Source organism: Geotrypetes seraphini, chromosome 3 (genome assembly GCF_902459505.1).
Source record: "Geotrypetes seraphini chromosome 3, aGeoSer1.1, whole genome shotgun sequence".
NCBI lineage: Eukaryota > Metazoa > Chordata > Amphibia > Gymnophiona > Dermophiidae > Geotrypetes > Geotrypetes seraphini.
Genome location: NC_047086.1, coordinates 331,344,222 through 331,368,036, shown reverse-complemented (window position 1 = coordinate 331,368,036; position 23,815 = coordinate 331,344,222). Strand labels below are relative to the sequence as shown.

The 23,815-nt window shown below is 45.2% G+C and overlaps 2 protein-coding genes across 9 annotated transcripts in view; one reads left to right on the top strand and one right to left on the bottom strand.

Annotated features, from left to right (window-relative positions):
• Positions 1–1,960, top strand: part of FANCL (FA complementation group L) — a 133,172-nt gene extending 131,212 nt beyond the window's left edge. For all 4 annotated transcript variants that reach the window (XM_033936308.1, XM_033936309.1, XM_033936307.1 and 1 more), the window contains 2 exons: positions 613–684; positions 993–1,960. In XM_033936308.1, coding sequence (XP_033792199.1) covers positions 613–684; positions 993–1,028 — 108 coding nt within the window. In that variant the 3' untranslated portion in view covers positions 1,029–1,960. The remainder of the gene's footprint in view (positions 1–612; positions 685–992) is intronic.
• The window catches only part of VRK2 (VRK serine/threonine kinase 2), a 162,901-nt gene continuing 140,041 nt past the window's right edge, over positions 956–23,815 (bottom strand). For 4 of the 5 annotated variants that reach the window (XM_033936305.1, XM_033936303.1, XM_033936302.1 and 1 more), the window contains 2 exons: positions 2,280–2,474; positions 956–1,344 (listed from right to left, as the gene is read on the bottom strand). In XM_033936305.1, coding sequence (XP_033792196.1) covers positions 1,108–1,344; positions 2,280–2,474 — 432 coding nt within the window. In that variant the 3' untranslated portion in view covers positions 956–1,107. The remainder of the gene's footprint in view (positions 1,345–2,279; positions 2,475–23,815) is intronic. The other variant, XM_033936306.1, reaches the window with a different exon arrangement.

Sequence of the window (23,815 nt, the reverse complement as noted above, 5' to 3'; positions counted from 1 at the left end):
AATTAAAAAAGGTTCAAAGAAGAGTGCCCAAAATGATAAGCTTGTAAGGCAGGACGGAGAGCAGACCAGAGAAGAGTAATATAATGTGAAACTTTATAAAAAAAAAGAAAACAACCTAACCATATGCCTGATGTAGCCATGTTTCGCCAAAAGGCTACATAAACAGTGTTGATTTTAAGTAGTTGGAAATGAATAGATAGATACCAACATATAAACAGACTAACAGCATCCCAAAACAGAGTACACAAAATAAACAAGAGGCTTATTAGCTTTGCCATTGCTTTCCAGCAGAGTGACTAATGAAAACACATTGGCATGGTTAATAGAATTGATATTTTACTGCATCATCTTTTAATGTAGTTGAAAGATACCTTGGATAGTTATCTTTTTTGATCACTTATACAGTGCTTCTAGTGATTTTTCGATTTTCTTTTTTCTGCCACACACAAAGTGGCAGTGGTTGGACTTGGGTAAATCAATGAAAAAGAAAGGAAACAAATTTCATAAGAAGGGATCAAAAATAACTTGTATATGTTTTGTAAAAGCAATGTAATGATTTTGTACTTGGCAGTACCAGAGTGCTTAAAGAGAGTATAACTTTTCTTTTTCTAGTGGCTACGAGGTCTACCGTCAAGTAGACAAAGCTTCAATGTAATCTTTGGTGAATGTCCATACTGTAATAAGGTAAGTATAGCATTTTAAATACATTTTTTCTGGAGGATGGTGGAAGGTTTCAAGAGTGGTTATTAGGTAATCCAGAATCCTACAGATTATAAATTATGTAAATAAAATTTATCTGTATTCATTTAGGGTAACAACTATAAAAATTAAATGAGTTCCAAAAACCTTTAAACCATTTTGTTATATAATAAAAGCTGAAAAAAATCCAGTAATATTAACTTTTTCTATATGTGAAAGGGATGGTGATATCTTAAACATGGTATACACAAAATGATCTTGTTTTAAAACTTTATTTCATTTTCTTTTTTTAGCCTATTGCACTGAAAATGACTAGTAAGAAAACTTGAAACAAGAACCCAAATGGATTCTGATGGTGGTATATGGAAACAAAATATCATCTGAAGAAACAGTGCAAAATCATTGAGATTAGAAACAATATAAAGAAACTAATATTCCTATTAAAAGGAGAATTATAAGGAGAATGTATCTGCATATATCTGCTCTGCCCTGTGCACTGAATATGTTCTGAGAAATGTTCTGGTCATCTTGATTATTTCTATGCAAACATTTCTGACAATAGACAAGGCTGTCTTCTTCTGCATCTTGTTCATCTTTGTGTAAAATCAGAGGAGATTTATATGTTGACCACTGCATGGCTTTTTCCTGAAAAAGAATAAACATACCATGGAATTATAAAATTTAGGAACTTTGATATTTCATTGAAGGTTTGATGCAGATGAGCACATACTGCAAAAAAATACATTCTTCATCATAATGACTACAACATAAAATGGAAGAACAAGCAAATATAAAATAACTTAAAGTTGGGATTTCTTGGCGTGTGTTAAGAAGGTATACTAGCATGAAACTATTAACACTACTGCTGATATTCTGAAGTCGTCATACATTTTAACTGCATGCTGGTAAATGTAAAACTCACTTATCTGAATTTTTGACATTTATATAGAGATATTATCAGGCAGAAACTCCCTCTAAACAAACCAATATTATGGGAGCAAATATAATTAGGCACATCCATTTAGGTAACCCAAAGGAAGGCAGTAGGTGTATTAGATGGAACCTAAGATCCATTAGCGAATATAGGCATAAATTGGATATTGACATTGTAACATATATCCAGTGTACTTATCTTTATTGTATGACTGGCGGTTCTTACATTTCACGTCTTACCTTGCTACCTGGACATTAACCCTATTTGACGTGCTAATGTAAAATTTTGTATCAGTGTATGTGTGCTTGACTTGTTTGTTTCAATAAATCGTTTAAAAAAAAAAAAGATGGACTTGAGAAAATCCACAGCATGTTCCTAGGATAAGCAGCATAAAATCGGTTTAGTCTTGGGATCTTTCCGGTACTTGTGATCTGGGTTGGTCACTGTTGGAAACCGTTTACTGGGCTTGTTGGACTTCGGTCTGTCCCAGAATGGCAACTCTTACGTTTTTACAGTATTAAAATTTTTAATCAAAATGCAGCCCTATCTATAACGCTTTATAAAAGATGATACTGTTTGATTCATAAAATTTTTCCAAGTGTATCACAATATTTAGCAATTAAATGCACTGAAAAGGTAATCATACCAGAAATGAGCCTTCAAAATGGACCTTTGATCCATTATCTTGCTGTATATTATCTATATCTGCTGGTTTCTTCAGACATTGTCTACATGTAATGTGACTGATAGGTTCAAGTAGCTTCTTATTAACTTCTTTGTCTTTTATTTTATTTTGAAACCGTTGCTTGACATCTTTTCTATTAGAATTTGGCATCTCATCCTATTGATATAAATAAGGTTGCATGTTGTTAAAACCTGAAAAATGAGCAGGAAAAGTTGTGTTTTTTCATTTGCTGGTAAGATTGTGCATTCTTTCCAAAGCAGTGCATACTCTTTTCCAAGTAGTATGCCCCATTGCATGTACATGAATCATTTTGCGTGCGCTCTTGGGGAAAGAAAGCACAGTTACTTACCGTAACAGGTGTTATCCAGGGACAGCAGGCAGATATTCTCACATGTGGGTGACGTCATCTACGGAGCCCCAGCGCGGACAGCTTTTCAAGCAAACTTGATTGAAGTTTCAAGTTTGCTACACTGCACCACGCATGTGCATGCCTTCTTGCCACTAGAGGGCGCATCCCACCTCGTGGTCCTCAGTTCCATAACTAGCAAAGAAGCCATCCTCGGGGAGGCGGGCGGGTTGTGAGAATATCTGCCTGCTGTCCCTGGATAACACCTGTTACGGTAAGTAACTGTGCTTTATCCCATGACAAGCAGGCAGCATATTCTCACATGTGGGTGACCTCCAAGCCAACCAAAAAAGGGCAGGTGGGAGGATGGCAATTTAGGAAAACAGATTACGTAACACCGACTGGCCGAACCGGCTGTCGCTTCTGGACAAAGTGTCCAGACAGTAGTGGGAGGTGAACGTATGAACCGAAGACCAAGTGGCAGCCTTACATATGTCCTCCATAGGAGTAGATCGGAGGAAAGCAACCGAAGCTGCCATCGCCCGGACCTTATGCCCCGTGACTCGACCCGGGAGCGTAAGACCAGCCTGAGCGTAGCAAAAAGAAATACAAGCAGCCAACCAGTTGGACAAGGTGCGCTTGGAAACAGGGTGTCCTAAACGATTAGGATCAAAAGACAAAAACAATTGAGGAACCTTCCGATGAGACCTGGTACGTTGGAGGTAAAATGCCAACGCCCTCTTACAGTCAAGCGTGTGGAGCGCCGTCTCGCCAGGATGGGAGTGGGGCTTAGGAAAGAACACAGGAAGGACAATGGACTGATTGAGGTGGAAATCAGACACAACTTTAGGTAAAAATTTAGGATGGGTGCGGAGAACCACCTTGTCATGATGAAACACCGTGAAAGGCGGATCCGCAACCAAAGCTTGCAACTCACTGATCCGTCGAGCAGATGTGAGAGCAATCAGAAATACCACCTTCCAAGTCAAAAATTTTAGGAGAGACCTGTCGATAGGCTCAAAGGGAGGTTTCATCAGTTGAGCTAAGACAACATTCAAATCCCAAACGACGGGACGAGGCTTCAGAGGGGGACAAACATTGATGAGACCCTTCATGAAACGCGTCACCAGAGGATGAAGCGAAAGAGAACGACCATCCAAGTGCCGATGGAAAGCCGAAATGGCACTGAGATGCACCCGGACAGATGTCGTTTTCAGACCGGAATTAGACAGATGCAACAAATAATCCAGTACCGAAGACACCGGGACCGAATCCGGCTCCAGATGACGCGAGGAACACCAGGAGGCAAACCTGGTCCACTTCTGGGAATAACAGAGCCTAGTCGAGACCTTGCGTGAGGCTTCCAAAACTTCCCGCACTGATTGTGAAACCTGGACTGAAGTCAAGGGGAAAGGAACCAAGCGGTCAGGTGCAATGACCGAAGATTGGGATGTAACAGCGAACCCCGACTCTGAGATAGCAGAGAGGGAAACACAGGCAGAAGCAGGGGCTCCCTGACACTGAGTTGAAGAAGCAGGGAGAACCAGTGTTGACGTGGCCACCGAGGCGCAATGAGAATCATAGTGGCTCTGGACAATTTGAGACGAACCAACGTCCTCAAGATCAGGGGAAAAGGAGGAAAAGCATAAAGGAACCTCCCTCCCCAGTCGAGAAGGAAGGCGTCCGCTTCCAGACGGTCCGGGGAGTACATCCGAGAACAATACAGGGGTAGTTTGCGAGTCTCCGGGGAGGCAAACAGGTCCACTTGCGGAGTCCCCCAGCGGTCGAAGACCTCGAGCAGGACTCTGGAGCTGAGTGACCACTCGTGCGGCTGAAGAAGCCGACTGAGTTTGTCTGCCAAGCAGTTCTGTTCCCCCTGTATATAGACCGCCCGTAGGAAGATGTTCTGGGAAATCGCTCATTCCCAAAGGCGCAGAGCTTCCCGGCAAAGGGGCCAAGAGCCCGTCCCACCTTGCTTGTTCACATAATACATGGCCACCTGGTTGTCCGTTCGCACGAGGACTACCTGATCGCGGAGCAGGTGGCAGAATGCGCGAGCTGCCAGAAAGATGGCGCGAAGCTCCAACACATTGATGTGACAGCGGCGGTCCTCCGCCGACCACAGGCCCTGGGTCCGCAGACCGTCGAGGTGGGCCCCCCACGCGTACTCCGAGGAGTCCGTGGTGAGAACCTTGCGATGTGGAGGGACGAGAAAGAGGAAACCCCCGGAAAGATTCGAAGAGTCGGTCCACCAACGGAGCGAGCGTCTCAAAGAAGGAGTCACCGTTATGCGAGACGAGACCGGATCGCACTCCTGACGCCACTGAGAGGACAGAGTCCACTGAGGAATTCTCATGTGCAGCCTGGCGAACGGCGTGACGTGGCCCAGAAGCATCATCATGCGCTGGGCCGACACCAGTGGCAGCTGAAGGATCAGGCGACCCAACCGCACCAAAGCCTCCAACCGCGGAGGAGGAAGGAAGGAACGGAGGCGAACAGTGTCCAGCACTGCGCCTATAAACTGAAGTGATTGGGCCGGGCATAATTGGGACTTGGGAAAGTTCACTTCGAACCCTAGTCGTTGAAGGAAGATAATAGACTGTCGGGTCGCTGAGATAACCCCTTCCCTGGTCGGGGCCTTGATCAGCCAATCGTCCAGGTAAGGGAAAACCTGAAGCCCCCGAGACCTCAGGGCTGCAGCAACTACCACCATACACTTCGTGAAGACTCGAGGGGACGAGGCCAGGCCGAATGGGAGGACTCTGCACTGCAAGTGCAGCTCGCCCACCTGGAACCGTAAGAATTTGCGGAAAGCGGGATACACCGGAACATGGGTGTACACTTCCTTCAGGTCCAGGGAGCACATCCAGTCTCCTTCCTCCAAGAGAGGATATAACACCGGAAGGGACAGCATCCGGAACTTCTCCCGGACCAGGAATTTGTTGAGCTTCCTGAGGTCTAGAATGGGGCGCAAGTCCCCCGTTTTCTTTGGGACCAGAAAGTAACGGGAGTAAAACCCCCACCCCCGCTGGTCGGAGGGTACAGGTTCCACCGCCCGAAGCCTCAACAAAGCCCTGGCCTCGGCTAAAAGTACGGGGAGCTGGATCCGATTGCATGGGCAAGCCCCCGGAGATTGTTCCGGCGGTGTAGCGCAAAAGTTGAGCGAGTAGCCCTCGGAGACGGTCCGGAGCACCCAAGCGTCTGATGTTATCTCGGTCCAGGCCGTGTAAAAGGACCGGAGTCGACCCCCAATGGGAAGGGGGTCCGGCGCGAAGGCGGAGGGGGGCTGGCCCCATCCGCCTATCCCGTCAAAAGGACGGCGCAGGCTTGGCAGGGCCCTGCGGTGGAGTCTTAGTTGTCGAGGGGGGCGCCTAGGTGGAGGCCGTGAAAAAGCCGGGGTATACTTTTGAGGATACCTCCTCGGGGGGGGCCGGAAGGATTTCTGCGGCGTAGCCCGAGGTTTCGGACGGACCAAGGAGGCCAATGAGCGCTCCTGCTCCGAGAGTCGTTTGGTCGCCGCCTCCAGGGACTCGTCAAATAATTCGGACCCCACGCAAGGCAAGTCCACAAGGCTTTCCTGCAGATTTGGGTCCATATCGAGGGTGCGTAGCCACGCCAGCCGGCGCATGGCCACCGCAAAGGCCGCCACCCTCGATACCAACTCAAACGTGTCAAACACCGAATGAAAGAGGTACAACCTCAGTTGAGACAGGGTTGACACGAACTTGTCGAACCCTTCCTTGCGGGAGTCCGGCAGGGCCTCACGATATTGTGGCAAATCCCTTATCATGCCACGTAAATAGGAAGAATAGGTAAAGGCATAATTCAATGTTCTAGATGCCATGAAGGAATTGGCATAGAGGCGGCGAACAAACTTGTCAAGGGTCCGACTCTCCCTGCCTGGCAGGACCGCCGCAGAAACCCGGGAGGGTTGTGTCTTTTTGAGGGCAGACTCTACCAGCAGAGACTGGTGGGAAAGTTGGGCCTTTTCAAACCCCTTGGGTGGTATCGACCTGTACTTGGACTCCATCTTAGACGGCACCGCCGCGACTGTAAGAGGGGAAGCCATGTTCCGAAGCAAGGCCTGAAGAAGGACCTTGTTCAAGGGAAGCCGAGGGGATTCCCTTGGGGGAGCAGGGAGGTCCTGCTCCTCGAGGTACTCCTTGGTATATTGTGACCCCGCCATGAGGTCAAGTCCCAAGGCACGCGCCATGTCCTGAACAAAGCCAGAAAAGGAGGACTGCCTGGCCGGCGGGGAGGGGGTTCTCAACCTCTCCGCCGAACGAAAGGGGGAGGGCTCGTGAGAATACCGGGGCTCCCTCCCGGAACCCGAGCCCCATGAAGCTAAATCCAAGGGTCTAGAGGGGGTCGGGGAACGTCTCCGAGTGGAAGAACCCCTAGGAGACGTCCCCGGGGTCCGAGGGACCGAGGAATGCCCCCTCTTCCTCGGCGAAGAGTCCCGAGAACCCCCTTTCGCAGGAGAGCGGATAAGCCTCGGGTTATCGAGCCGAAGCTCCGAAACCCTCAAGGCCGGGCCCCTGAGCGGCGAAGAGCGACCACGTCTCCGAGGAGAGCCCCGCGAACGCTTCGGCTTCCTCGGGTGACGTCTCGCTCGAGGCCGGCCCGAGGGCGAGGAACCTCGGGAGGACCTCGATGAGGAGGAGGAGGAAATCCGTCTCACCCTGCGCACCTTGTCTCGGGGCCGAACGCTGCTCTCAGGCGGGGCCCCCGAGGTCGAGGGCAAGGTCGTGGCCGAGGTCGGTGGTGCCCCGGCAGCCGAGACCGAAGGAGTCGAGACCGAGGTCGCCTAGGTCAGAGCCCCCGAGGCCAAAGCAGTCGAGGTCACAGCCCGCTGCAATTGCTCGATGGCGCCAGTAAGCTCCGAGGAAATCAAGGCTCGGAGCAGGTCCTGGAACGCCGGGATCCCCACCATGGTAGGCAGGTCCGAGGCCGGGAGATGCTCCCTGGAGGGCGACCTCGGTCTCGAGTATTCCCTCGGGGCATGAGTGGCCTGAGTCCTGGGCGGGGCCGAGGACGACCCACCCGCCGCAGCGGAACCCAAGGATGGCTTCTTCGACGACCCTGGAGTCGGGGATGGAAAAGAGGACTTACCCGAGGTTTCGTCGGGGGCGTCGGCTTCGAAGTCGAGGTCGAGGCACGCGGCGACGCCGGGGCCGAAGCCGAGGCCGACGTCGAGGCCTTTCCGGACGCGGAGTCAACAGAAAAAAGGTCCGCCATCCTGGCGCGGCGTCGACGAAGGGCTCTTGCCTGGAGAGTGGAACACCTATTACAGGAATCAGTCGGGTGTTCCGGACCAAGGCAGAGCAAGCACCACCGGTGGGGGTCAGTGATAGAAAGCAACCGCTCACACCGGGTACATTTCTTAAAGCCCGTCGAGGGACGGGACATGAAAAAGCAGCCGGGAGCGATCGAGGTCCCGCGGCCACGGGTCTCGGGAGCCCCCGGAGCCGAACGGATGGAAAGTAAAATTTTTTTATTTTTTTTTTCAACGAAAAAACGACGGACTAACCGAAAAAACAATAAATGAAGCACAGCGACCGAGCTAAAGAACCCAGACGCGGTGTCAGAAGGCTTGAAAAACAAGAGCACAATTTCCACAGGGCTTCTGGCTCCGCGGAAGAAATTGAACTGAGGACCACGAGGTGGGATGCGCCCTCTAGTGGCAAGAAGGCATGCACATGCGTGGTGCAGTGTAGCAAACTTGAAACTTCAATCAAGTTTGCTTGAAAAGCTGTCCGCGCTGGGGCTCCGTAGATGACGTCACCCACATGTGAGAATATGCTGCCTGCTTGTCCTGGGATAATGCACTATACGATTTTGCTCACATGACAAAAAAAATGGCCAAATGAAAACAATCAAAACAAATGACACACCTTGAAAATTTTGGCTGCCCATCCTTATATAGGATGATAAGCACCAAAGTTATGGTTTAGCAAAAATGAACCCCATTTACTAAAGTGTGGTAAAGATTCTACACTTAACATGCTTTAATAGCCAAAATAAATGCATGGTAAGTGCAAAGGCTGTGCAGGATCTGCTTGGGGTGTGATTAGCACATCTGCAAATACCACACAGAGGCCTAAATTCTCTATTAGTACGTTTAACTTAGGCGTGCTTTGGACGTCCGGTAAACGTAAATACCAATTAACTATATTTAGGCGTGAGATAGACGTCCCGCAAAATAGACGTCCCGCAAAATAGACGTCCCTCGTCGCGCAAAATAGACGTCCCTCAAAATAGACGTGCGCAAAATAGACGCAGGTTTCTGAACCGTCTCTAATGGACCCGTGATAGACGTGAGTACGGGTTTGTTTTTTGTTATTTGTTTTTTTTTTAAATTATACTTTATATATACTCTTTATTATCACACATTCAGCATTGATAAGTATAGGATGATGAAAAACATAACTAAAACACTGTATCAGAATTGTACAATTTACCATTAATACAAGGAAAATAAATATGTTATGTTTCAAAGGAAAACTAGAAAATGAAACGTACCGAGTGGGTGTTGAACTTACATTATCAGTAATGGAAGGTGGGAACCAGTAGATGTGTGCTACACAGAAAGCTATACAGGAATGTCATACTCACCTCCTATTAGAAGTGGAAAGGATAGGACTTTGAACACCATATAGACTTTTTATAAACTTCGTTTAACTTCCACAAAGACTGGCAGGAAAGGCACCCTAAGTCATCCAATAAGCTTTCTCTCGATTTCACAGAGACATTATTTCAGAGAGGATAGTTTAGAAGTGATATCTTGCTCCAAAGAACACTCTCCTGGTCTTAAAACATTCCTACTATCAGCTCATTCTTCACAACAAGAAACACAATCAAAACACAGATTCAACCTGAATGTGGCTTCCAGTTCACAGGAAGAGGAAATAGCAAGCAGCACAATGCTGATCTCATTGTGACATCATCAAGGTGCACCTGGAAGGTAGATATGCCACAAGTAAAAGACAAGCCGGGACTTGAACTCACAACCTACAGATGATCAATATAGTGCTTTTACTCACTAACCTACACTTGTGTCTCTGGTTCCCCTGTCAAAGCATACCTTAGTGATGCAATGATTACCCCTTGTCAAATCTTGTACCTAAAGCCATTTCTGGAGACTCCCATTCCCAAGTCCCCACCATAGCTCAGTGCTTAAAAGCACTGCCTGTATCTTCCAAAGGTCAGGAGTTCAAGTCCTGACTAAGGTTACCAAAGACATAATATTTTTTTTTTCCACCCACCCAAACATGCATAGCTAAGCATGTGAACCTCACTTCCCAATCTTCACTTATTTAATTTGTCATTGTGTTTGGTGGAGGTGGTTCATTCTGCTGTACTTTTTTGTATAACAGCGATATCGGCGTGGTTTAGGATGTAATTAACAGTGTTGATGTAGTGCGGAACTGCCACCGCAAGCACGCCCAAGCGGCACAAACACGTCATCGCGTTTTTTTGCGTTGTGACATCATAGAATCGGCTGTTCTTCATACGCAGTTATTTCCTCTAAAATGGCAGCTAGGAGACAGCCAAATTTCTCCACAGAGGACTCCAGGCTGCTGGCCAGGCTCTTTTTAGGGCATGAGCACCACTATTTTAGAGTGGCAGGCCATCGCAGGTCATACCTGCAGTTCAGGGACTCCTGGACCCGCCTGACCCGGCGGTTCAATCGTAGAGCCTCCTGTCCCAGGGAAGTAAGTATTCCAAGTCAGGCCCTCACAAATAATCATGTAAAATGTAATGATGGAAACCTGTCTCAATCAAATTGTTCATGTTTTTGTGGGCAAATTTTGATTCCTTTTAAAAACTACAATTGTGCATAATAAATCTTTTACATTGAATACTGAAATTAAAGCACATCCCAAAGGAGCAGTAGTAGGATTTCAAATGTCAAATTCAGCTCCTAGAAGGCATCTATTCCATTCACAACATGCACACAACTAATTTTTGGGTCACAAGCTTCGCATTTGTAATAGAAACATCTTGAAATCAACTTTGCCAAATTGCTGCTATGTCATTTCAAATACCTTCACCTTTCCTGGATCAATCTGCTGGTCTAGGGAGCTAGTGGCATGACGTTTAAAGTGACAGCGTCAGTACCCTGACGTCAGGGGTTTCAAGCCACGCTGCTCCTTCTGACCAAACTATGTTATTGCCCCTGCTGTATGATTGTAAGCTCACCAGGACATGCTGTAATGTGGGGCAGTGCTGATAGGCTACAGCCTCAGCACCCTGGGGTTGTGAGTTCAATCCCACACTCCTCCTTGTGATGCTGGCCATGTCACCTCAAACCCCCCCCCCCCCCCCACTGTCCCAGGTACAGTAGAGAGATAGCGATGCCTCCAGCACAGAAAGGGGAAAGAGCTGGAGTACGTGAATACATTCATGTAAAACATGTGGCAGAAGGGGGTAGAGGCAGGCAGCAAAGCGGATAGCGGCTCTTGGAGGGCAGCGTGCTCCATTTTTATGTGCTTATAGAGGTCAATACTTAAGTAAACATGTTATGCCACAGTGCTAGATGGCACTCATCATATCCCTCCCTCTCTGTTCTTTCTCTCTCTCTCTATTATCTAGGTTGAGGATCTCAGGAAAAGGGGGCGGCTGCTGAGGCGCCAGGAGCGGGCCTTCCTTGAGGGGGTGAGGGAGGAATTGCGCGCTGAAGCCGGTGAGTAATGAGTCCAGCGTGTGTTTCTTTGTGATCAGCCTACCAGAATAAATAGATGAAAATGCTTGAGTAGCTGTCAACCATTCTTAATCATAAAATCTGCAGTAAAGCTGCTATTGTGATATCATGTCACAATGGCTTTATGGTGTTCTACTTGCCTCACTTACTTACGCTACATTTTGATGTTTACAGTGGAGTAGGTGCTTTGCATCCTGTTATTAGCATTTGAAGAAAATAACGTAGTAAATAATGTCATGTTCAAAAGTGTTGTCGACATATCTGACTGTATCCTATTTCTCTCTTGTCAAGCAGCACCGCAGGCACCCCCTCAGGAGGCCCCGCAGGTGATGGAGGGAGCCCCACCCTGGTCCTCAGCAGAGGAAGAGGAGATGGAGGAGGAGGAAGAGGAGGAGGAGGCCTGGCAGCCCTCAGGACCGCCCACACCACCACTGCCCCCTGGACCTCCACCACTGCCACCTGGACCTCCACCACTGCCCCCACCACTGCCCCCTGGACTGCCTGCCCCACCACTGCCCCCTGGACCCCCACCGCCTGCCCCACCACTACCTCCTGGACCACCACCACCATCCCCTGTTGGACCTTCCCCTTCCCCCACCCACAGCCCTTCCCCTCACTCTCCTGCCCTTCCTGTTCCCATCCCACCCCCTTTCCTTGCTGTTCCCCCCCAGGAGCAGCCCGACCAGCCTCAGGAGGGGGCAGCCAGGGAGATGGCGGCCTACTCTGCCATCTTGGAGGAGGTGCAGGTAATGAGAGGGTGTGTGGAGAGGATGGAACATGCCCTCTTGCGGCTGGTAGCCGAAAGAGGGCATGGTGCCAGCAGCCATACACCCTCTCATTGACTGCACCTCCTTCCGCCCCCCTCGCCTGAGGTAGCTCAAGCTGCTCTTGGGGGGCACCTACCCTCTTTCCCTGTGTTATGTGTATGTAAATAGTTATTTAAAAAAAAGTTTTAAGTTTTTAAAAGTTTTAAAAAGTTTATATTTTAATAAAAAAGTTGGTTATAGTTTAAACTTTCCTGTGTGGTTTTAACCATGTAGCATCAGCAGTTTAGTGGACAGAGTCCAAGGTAGATAGGGGTTCAGGAGGGACTGCTGAATGGGCCCTTTTCAATATACAAGAAGGTGACATATAGAAAGTTTGACAATCTTTATTGGGGTCTGTCATTCATTCTATTACCTGCTAGCCACTCTGATGTCAAATCATTGCAGAATCTAGGAAAAAAGTAAGTGAATGCAAGGGTATATGCAACTATAGGTAGATAACGACATCTCAGCTATGATGTGCAAAATAAGGCAGTCCCTGTTCCAAAGTAAATGGCTACATAAGGAAGAAAATATAAGTCACTGTGGTAGATTTGTTGTTAAGGAATAGGGTTACTGCTACTAAGAGTTGGCTCCACACCAGGAGAATCCAAATGAGACATGTGGGTTTTTCTTCCTTTCACGGAAGGTGATGGAAGTAAAGGCCACATACCTCAATCTATCCTCCTGGTTCTTGAGCTGCACTATTTTGGTTAAGCAGGTGTGGAAACCACAAAGATGCTCACAGCTGCACTGCTCTCAGTAATACAAAACTCCATCTGACAATACTGCAGTTGCCTGTTTAAGACACCTGAAAACAGAAAAGAGGAGAAGCTGGTTTACACAAGGTTCACAAACAGGGGGTTCAACCCCCAAGGTCCATATCTATCCTCCCTTCCCTGAAGCAATGTGTTAACCTCATTTATGTTGAGCTGCTGTTTGTGTGCATATAACAGCAGGAATGCGTGCCATGGTGTTCTATGAGGCCAACATTATCAATTTACTATTGTTCCTGAAAGTCATCAAGGATACCTGTGTGAAGAGAACAATAGAAGTGTGAAACATTTATTTCACTCATCAGAAGAGTGACTCAAGTGAAGAATAGTAGAGTATCATTCTCACCTACAACTGTTTGGCTAGGTGCAAGCTGGTGTGCTGAGCTGATGAGCAGAGTTAACCTGAAATGAAGAATAGAGAAACTGTTAACAAAGATCTATGTCTCCAAAATGAAACACTGAAGTTGTGGCAGAACACACACCTAGAAGTAACAGAAGTGCTAACATACCTTTAGACTCCTTATTAAAAATGGCAGCCATTAGCCACTCATTAGGAGTTTTCCACCTGAACCATGTACACTGATTGGATGTCCACTGAATGGCAGTGTTCCCCCCCCCCCAACACACCCAACCTGTTCTTATCAATGAGTTAGTACACAGAACCATTCCTCACCTGATTTTAACTTGCCTGTAATTTGATTCTACAAAGAATTAACTTTAGCTCTATGAGTAAACCCTCTCAGATGTATGAACACATCCATTTTACTTATATATCCATATTTCTACCAGCAAAATTTCTACCAGCATGGTCTTTATCAGTCTTCTCAGTCATTTTTGTCAGCCCTGTGGAATGAAGAGTAAGAGATATCAGAAATAAAATAACTATTATAAACAATAGCACACAATGAAAGCCCATAAAGAGAAGTCAGTTTTTGCTGGTTGGTTTCTTTAGTTCTATCATAAGGACACCTAAGTAGCTTACAAAATATCATTCTCACCTGGACTTACTATCTGAGCTACTTCTAGAAAAGATAAAACAACATATTAGAATGACATGTAGCTTGTTAATGGCTCTGTGGAATAGAGAGAAATGGGAGGCAGAGATAGGAAAAAAAAAAGTAAAAGACTAAGACAGAGTAAAGTCTCAAACATCTGCATAAGGAATAGAACAGAATAGAAAAGAAACACTGCTCACCTGGACCTTCTTATACCCATGCACGCCTAATTAACGTCTGACGTCAGTAGGACGGGAAAGGTTTCTCAATGCCTATTGGGCACCGTTCGGGTGCGGTTCCTTGGCCCGCTTCCTAACCACGCCTATCACACCTCATTGGCTATTCTATGGGGGTGTGTTTGAACGTGTTCTACAAGTAGCCTGAAAAGATATCTTCACCTTACAACATGGCTCCAAAACGGAAATCGAATTTCTTGCATGGAGAGTTGCAGATATGGAAAATGGAAGTGGGGCAGACCATGACATTTTGAAAGCAGGGAGAGTGGTGGGTGTAGGCATCTGTGTGTAACCTGGCCTGGCCCCTTCTTTTCCCTAACAATTGATTCCCCTCCACACTTAACACAAAATTTAAGTCCTCAACAATCCCTCACACCAACACCCAGAAAAATCCATAAACGAAAGAAATACAGATAATGGGGGTGGGGAGGAGTGTCAAAGGCAGAAGGGAGTATAAAGGAGAACAGGCAAGTTTCATAGCACAAAGTTTCATCATTGAGGAAACGGAACACCACAAACACCAACTCACATGAGGGGGTCTTACATAGGGAAAATGGCTGTGCCAAAGCTTTCTATATACTAAGCACGCCTAATTAGCGGCGGACGTCATAGAAACCGTTAGGATTCAAATCTAATTGGATGTGCATTGGATGTGGTTTTGCAATATACAGCTGTAGTGACGTTGTAGTCATTTCCTTCACATCTCTAAGCTCTATGTTCTAAACAAAGTTACCTCTATAGCTCTATGCCTTAAGGCATTGCTTTTTTCATCGTCCATACATCAGGGGGTTCAAGTCTTGAGTAAGGTTAGCAAATAGGTTATATTCATTTCTCAGCCAGGACACCTGGTAACTCTTTAGCCTTGCCTTTACATATCAATATTTTGCTTCAGCTTTTATTATGTGCAGCCCATTGTCTAATAGTTAATGCAACCTGTTCTCTCTCATGCTGAACACCCTCCCCCCACCAAAAACATCCCCCCCTAACTGGATCATTCTTCAACACCTGTCCAAGCCCTCTGAAGTTTGATTTAACTCATAGAAAACAAATATGAAATATGTATTAAAGAATTGCAGCACAAATAACGCCTAAACGGAACCGATTATTTACAGTCCTATATGCATTAGTACAGTGCTTAGAATGAAGATTAGCGTGTGAGAAAAACGGAGCTCCACCTCACATGCATTCAAGCACACTTGGGAATATGGGTTTGGGGCTCAGTGAAAGCAGCCTACTATGACATTATAGCTAAACTCCTTTTCCCTTAGCACTTCACTAAGATATGATATGACAAGGGAACCAGAGGAATTGGAGCTGTGGGTCAGTGAGGAAAGGCACTCTCTACCAATTGTCCGGCCTTTGAGGGTTCAAATCCCAGCCTGTATTTTACTTGTGGCGTATCTGCCTTCCAGGTGCACTTTGATGATGCTTTCCACTTCTTATAGGAGTTGAATATAACATTTCTCCATTTAAACATGGCATACGTTGTTAGTTTTTATCGTGGTAAAGTATACATTTCTGAAATGGTGAAGAAATGGCAGAAAGCGGTATAAGCAAATCCAAACTGCTATAAGCACAAGAAAGCATTTGTAGCTCAACACGCTAATGCTCCTTTTCTGAGCTTTGCCATCTAAAACTCCCCAGTTCGACTCCCACCTTTGCTAATTTTAATAAGGTCCTAGTTTTTTGCTATTAGCTCTTATAACATTTCCCTTTGCAGGCAAACCTATTTTCAACTTACCATGGCTCGGACATCCTAAGCAGTGATGAGAGACACCTTTCCTCTGACAGCAAGATGACATTTGTGGATCGCCTGGTTAATGTGCTCTCATCACTGCTTAGGATGTCCCAGCCATGGTAAGTTGAAAATAGGTTTGCCTGCAAAGGGAAATGTTATAAGAGCTAATAGCAAAAAACTAGGACCTTATTAAAATTAGCAAAGGTGGGAGTCGAACTGGGGAGTTTTAGATGGCAAAGCTCAGAAAAGGAGCATTAGCGTGTTGAGCTACAAATGCTTTCTTGTGCTTATAGCAGTTTGGATTTGCTTATACCGCTTTCTGCCATTTCTTCACCATTTCAGAAATGTATACTTTACCACGATAAAAACTAACAACGTATGCCATGTTTAAATGGAGAAATGTTATATTCAACTCCTATAAGAAGTGGAAAGCATCATCAAAGTGCACCTGGAAGGCAGATACGCCACAAGTAAAATACAGGCTGGGATTTGAACCCTCAAAGGCCGGACAATTGGTAGAGAGTGCCTTTCCTCACTGACCCACAGCTCCAATTCCTCTGGTTCCCTTGTCATATCATATCTTAGTGAAGTGCTAAGGGAAAAGGAGTTTAGCTATAATGTCATAGTAGGCTGCTTTCACTGAGCCCCAAACCCATATTCCCAAGTGTGCTTGAATGCATGTGAGGTGGAGCTCCGTTTTTCTCACACGCTAATCTTCATTCTAAGCACTGTACTAATGCATATAGGACTGTAAATAATCGGTTCCGTTTAGGCGTTATTTGTGCTGCAATTCTTTAATACATATTTCATATTTGTTTTCTACTTGAAAACGTTCCAAATCTTTAGGCATTCCTTTGCTTAAACTTATTTGAGTTCATCCTGATATGATACCTAATGAAGCACGGACAGTTCAGTCAAGCAGCTGTAGCTCTATCGGTTAGGAGCCCAGCCTGTGCTGCTAACATCCAGAAGTTGTGGGTTCAACACCCACCACGTCTTTTAATTGTGGCATATTACTGGAAGATGCAGATTGATGAGGTCACAATGAGGTCAGTTTTGTGCAACTGAACACCTCCATTTTGCAATGAGGGAAGCTGGATTGTTAAGGTGTGTATCTGTTTATTCTCTTTTTAAGTGCTGATAATGTGTGCTGGTTTTTCTTTGCTTTCAAAAGAGAGCCGATTGCAGTGCTGTTTGTTGAGACAAAAAAGGGGGTTGTAAAAGCCATGTGAAAATTATATTATGGTTTGGGATGAAATGTGGTTTGTTATCCATGCAATATAATGTGTTCCATTGTTATGGTGTCATTATATTTATTCGGACAGAGAAAAGATGAAATATACCTATTGAAATTCACTATTGGAATTATTGATGAAAAACACAGCGGACGTCTGCCTCGCGTCTAACAAAGAGCCGCAATTACGATAGTTGAAACGGCATTGAAATCCAAGCTAGACCAGGGTTTCTTACGTCTACATAATTCACGAGATTTAGACGCACGCGTTCGCCCAAGTAGCGCCTATCTAGCGTCCCCACTTGGCACGCCCAACGGAACGCCCACGGAACGCCCACGTCCAGAGCTGCAGACGGGACTATGCGTTCAATAGACGTTAGTTCGTTATGTACTACCTAGGGACGTCTATGTGTCGTTAATTACCCAATTAACATCAATTAAGACCCTTAACTCCGTAATTATTCACTTGCAGCGGACGTCCAAAGCACGCCTAAGTTAAACGCAGTAATAGAGAATTTAGGCCAGAAAGTCCCATATAGTGCATTAAGTTTATTTGCAATTAGCACTAGCTGCAATGTACCATCCATGACCAATATTTTGACATATTCCACCAAATCTTTACTCTGTTTTATGGTAAGTAGTTAGGGGCCCTTTTACTAAGCTGCCTTAGAAGCTATTTTAATGCTGGTGTTTCCCCATGCGCTAAACTCACTGCTGGTGCAGTAGTACCATAGGCATTTTTCCTTTTATATACTGGTCATGTGCTAATGGTTGCATTACCTGAAAAATGTTACCATGGGAGCACTTAACATCTTCTATTTAGGAGGTGCTAAGTGCACCTATAATAATTCTACGTTAATCAGTTAGCACACACTAACACAAACATACTAGTTGCTTAACACTTCCATGCCCATGACAGGATCCCCGACAAAAAAATATATTTTTTAAAAAAATAGCTATCATGCTGTCTTTTTTTCCCTTCAGTGTTTAACGTGGTTTAGAGAAAGGGCCCCTTTGTATGGGATTTTTAGCAGGCTGATTCTTTTACCATATTGCAGCTGTTAGCTTGGGGTTTACTGCACTAACCATTATCACAGGGCTGTACTACTTGGTGTACTTTAATAAACATGCCCAGTGTTGAAAATACTGAGAGGCCATAGCAGAAATCCCAAGAATGCAACTGCCAACTGAAAAAGGGATTCTCTTCACAGAAAGTGAAACAACAAACTATAAGAAGTGAAGGAAGTTATTAGTGCTGTGCTTGCCGTGTAAGCCAATGTTCCAATCAGATGACGATCACAAGAACAAGAATAGCTGGTGAAAAACATGTTAAAAAAATATAAGGTCAGGCAAACCAAAAGGCATAAAAGTCAGTCACTGGGCCTTTCCATACAAAGTAACTGGATGTCCTAATTATACAATAGTTGGAAGAAGACCCAAGCAAAAATAATTGGTAGGGGGAAAAAAACCTGATTGAAAGCATTAAAACAAAATTTAAAATCCAACCCAGCCTGTTTTGGCTGACACCTGCATAAAGGGTAGCTGTACATTAATATAATACCAAGACTAAATATAATTAGGAGATACACCTGTAACAAGAAATACAAGTGAGGAGAGTATGGCGTAGTGGTTAGAGCCTTGAGGTAGTAGGTTCAAACCCCATGCTGCTCCCCGTAACCCTGGGCAAGTCACTTAATCCTCCACTGCCCCAGGTATGTTAGATAGATTGTGAGCCCACCAGGACAGATAGGGAAAATGCTTGAAGTACCTGTAGGTAAACCACTTCGAGTGTGGTATACAAGTCCCACTCCCTTTCCCTTTCTTAGAACCCCCCCAAAAAAAATACTAATACGTCATGCACAAATCGCCATTCAGAAAGAAACACATGCACATTTCATTTTATTACTACAAAAATCATATTATCTCAGTGTGTAAATACCAGAATTAGAGGGATAGTTATTAATGACTTATTGTGAGTAATTCATGCATTTTGCCAAATAATGTGCAGTAGAGAAAGCAAAACATTTTACCACTTAAGTGATTTTTATAGCGCAACACCAGTAATGAGATACAAACTAGATTATTATACAAAATGAACAGCAGAGCTTGTGTTTGATCTCACAAGCTCAATTATTCATGGAAATATAACCCCTGCTTTGAGCTACATCATCATTCCACTCTGGGAGCATCAGGTCACTAATTCAAGGCCTAATGTTCCCAATAAGCTTCTTAAAGACCAGTTCCTAAATCAAATAACCTCTCAACCCAGAGATCAAAATTTGTTACCCTCAAAAGCCCCTTTTCTGAAATCCCCACCTTCTGAACCCCTTTCTCAAAATATCCTCACCCCCAACTACCCCAGAACCTACCACAGGTCTTCCTAGCAGCTGATGAGAGGTAAGATTGATCCTTGTCATTCCTACCCTCTAGGTTAAAAACAGCACCCATAGGTGTTTTTTTTGGGTTGTACGTGGGAGGGAGTTAAGACAGGAAACCAACTTGAGACCATTGTCATTGCAATTACTATGGACAGAAATGTGTGATGATGCAGGCTGCAGCAACAAAAAAATTAAATTTACCATGCAGGTCACCAACCTGCAGTACTGAGGCGATTCTCCTGCCAAATTTTTATCAGGTAAAATCCCCATTTTAAGAAAATAATAACTTTATTTTTATATACTGCAATACCACAAACAGTTCAAAGCATTTTACAGAGGAAGAGACTGTGTACAGACAGCGATTTTACATAAAACTTTTGAAATGAAGTTCTTTGCCAAAATAGAATACTTAAAATCAGAAAATCATAATTTACAATAAATGCTCGAATATAGAACGAGGTGACTGACCCTTTTCCTTTCAAAAAGGAGGAAACATATAAACCCAAATATAAACCAAGATTAGAATTTGAGTGATCCTGTAGAGCAGCACATGATAATAAAGTAATCTACAAAGCTTTATCTGTCTTTTTGCCATTTGCAGGACACAGACTATAGATATTTGTCCAGAATTGGTCTCAGTTCCCGCCTCAACAGCCATGGTATGTTTCCATTCTCTTTCTATTAAGGCATCCCTGTGTCTTCCCACTCATTTTTGAATTTCTTAACCATTTTTGACTAAACCACGTCTCCCAGAAGAGTGTCCCAGACATCTACTACTCTCTTTTTTCAAAAGTATTTCCTGATGATACTTCTGAGTCTACCTCCCTGCAAACTCCATTCATGTCCTCTAGTTCTACTACCCCAAAATGTTTTGTAATATTTATAAAATAAGGATGTTAGGTGACTCCTGTCCATAATTATCTTGATGGGTTACTCCTTTGCAAAACTGAGGACTCCACAACGATTTTACTAGACGAGCAAGAAGTTTACTACACACATGATGGACTGGATTAGAAATAAAATTTTACTCCTACACCCCTTGAACAACAGTTTATTGCTGCTGTCGACATCATGTCATATTTATCTTTTATGTTACATCCTATTTTGACCTCAGTGAGAAAAGAGCGGCTCTGAAAGCAGATGTAAATTTCACTCCAGTTAACTATAGTGCTCCCTCTACAAGGCAATAAAGATCTTGACTGGAACACTTCCAAACAATACTTAAAACAGTGAACAACTAAAGGATTATGCTTTGTGAAAGATTTAGTTACTGAAGAAGGCTGAATGAAATCATTTGAGGTCTTGCAAAAATAGGGGTTCTTGCAATCAAATAATTGGTATGGGCATGTGCAAGCTGAATGAAAATGTAGCCGGCCCTATATCAAAGACTATTATTCTTTCCAGGCAGACTAAAGCTAGAATATAATTTTACCAGGCCAGTTTAGGTAGTTTAGGTCCATAATGGGCATATGACCTGGTGGCAACTACATGGAACAGGGGAGCTGGCAGATAATGAGTGGGTAACAGGTGATATTTTAACAGGACTGCATATTTTGATGAAGAATATTTAAAAAGTTACCCACTCTGCACTATTACAGGAGCAACAGTATAAATTCCTGTTGTATGTTTATTTCTCCATATCAAAATGTCTTGGCCAAGATTCCTGAGAATGCAGAATGTCCCAAGTATCACATCTCTCTGGCAACCTTATCGCATATGCTTTGTTCTTCTGTAAGGATTAAAGACTCTTGGAAGAAAATTCTGGTTTACCAATTCTCTTTAGGAGGATTTCAATAGTTGTTGATGTATAGTTGTTTTTTAATTTTGTGACAATGGGCTGCTGCCATCACTGACTCCATATGTTAACATAGAAACATGAAAGCAGATAAAGGCCAAATGGCCCCACCATCTCCTCCTCTCCCTAAGAGATCCCATATGCCTACCTCACGCTTTCTTGAACTCAGTCTTTGTCTCCACCATCTCTACCGTAGACTATTCCATGCATCTACCATTCTTTCGGTAAAAAGGTATTTCCTTAGATTACTCCTGAGCCTATCACCTCAACTTCATCCTATGCCTTCTCATTCCAGAGCTTCCTTTCCAAATGAGACTCGTTTTATGGACATTTATGCCACATAGGTATTTAAACATCTCTATCATATCTCCCCTCTCCCACCTTTCCTCCAAAGTATACATATTGAGATCTTTAAATCTGTCCCCATATTTCTTATGATGAAGACCACCAACCATTTTAATAACCTTCCTCTAGACCGATTTCATCCTGTTTATACCTTTTTGAAGGTGTGGTCTCCAGAATTGTACACAATATTCTAAATGAGGTCTCACCAGAGTCTATACAAGAAATAAATTATTATTATTATTATACTAGTCTTATAGCCCGTTACATTAACGGGTGCTAGAATATATGTGTATGTGTCTGTCTTTATTTTTTTTTTCTCTCTCTCTTTAGCCGCTTTCTGTATTTCTGTGTGTCTTTCTTTCTTTTTTTTTTTCCTTGGCTGTTCACTAACACCCCTTGCCTGCTCCCCCTGTCCATTCTACCTTCCTTTTACCTCCCCTGTGTTCTCCACCACCCCATCACTGCTCACTTTATTCAACAGCAGCCCTTCTCCTTTTGTTTTATCTCCCCCTGTCCATCATCACCTCCTTCCTGCTCCCCCTGTCCAGCCTTAATTTTTCTGCCCCCCCCCTGTCCATCAGCACCTCTTCCCCTGTCCATCAACCCCTTTTTCCTTCTCCCCCTGCCTCCCTTCCTTTTTCTGCCCCTCCATTTCCGTGTGCTGCAGCATTTCCCTCCCACCCCACTTCCCTGTGCAGTATTTTCCTCCCCCTATACTTTCCTCCTTAACTCCATTGCCCTACCATTCGAAGCCGGCAACAGCAGCGAATTTTAAACGCTGCTGCTGCCCGAAGAAGCCAGGCCTTAACCACAAAGCTGGGGGGGGGGACGGTTTTAAAAGATATTGCGTCGGCGGTGGTGTGGGGGGTGGTTTGAAAAGCCAACTTGCCTTTTTTATTGTAAAATGCCATCCGGGTTCGGCCGCCGCAGCAAACATCTGCCTCGGGCCGCCGACAGCCTCCACGTGGAAAATGGCGACTGGGAGGGCAGGAGGCTGGGGAGGAGGACATACCCTGAGAAGCGTGTGAGAGAGCTGAGGCTAGAAGCTAGCTAGTATGTTCAGTTGCACCCGCCGGCTTATCCTCAACCTCCCTGGGTCCTTCATTGGCTTCGCCAAGGCCGCCTGTACTTCGGCGATTCCTGGGTAAGAGTGAGGAAGCCTTGGTAGCTGCGAGATCATGGCGGGAGAGAGAGATTCGCGCACATGCGCACTCCTACCTGAGGTGCCCTACATCTCACGGAAAATGGATGCACGCAGGTGGGAGTGCGCATGCGTGGCTTAGTCTTTTATTATATTAGATAGGGGCATCAATACCTCCTTTTTCCTACTGGCCAAACTTCTCACCCTAGCATCCATCTAGCTTTTTCCATCACCTTTTCAACCTCTTTGCCCACTCCTCTTTCACTCCCTAAACTGTACCATTCCCTTGGGTTTTTGCACCTCAATTGCATGACCTTGCATTTCTTAGCATTAAATCTTAGTTGCCAAATTTCAGATCATTCTTCAAGCTTCACTAGTTCCCTCCTCATATTATTCACACCATTAGGGGTGTCTACTCTATTGCAGATTTTGGTATCATCTACAAAAAGGCAAATCTTACCTGATAGCCTTTCAGGCACACCACCGGTAACATCCCTTTCCTCAGAGTGGTACCGAGAATTCATGGGAGCCATTCAGGAAGCTGCTCAGTGCCGAGCAGCACCAAAGCTCGATCTTGCTCGGTACCATTCAGCGGCTGAAGCCGGAACCGTGGCAGCGAGTGAGCGACTGACCAGGTTAACAGCAGGAGCGCAGAAAGCTTGCTCCTGCTCACTACACCTCTTGACCACCAGGGATTTCAGCAGCAGAGGGGACAGGGTGGAGAGCCTGGGTGGGAGGGAAGGAAGGCAGCTGTGTGCAGAACCTGACAAAGGAGAGAGGGAAGGGTGCTGGGTGCAGTATCTGGCAGGGAGGGGGCTGGATGCAGAACCTGACAAGAGGGAGAGAAGGGGGCTGGGTGCAGAGCCTGACAGGATGGAGGGAAGGGGACTGGGTGCAGAACTTGGCAGGACAGGGCACTTGAATATTAAGCCATCCGACTTATATTCAAGTCAACCATTTTTGGGGAGAAAATGGGGGTCTCAAATTATATTTGGATCGACTTATA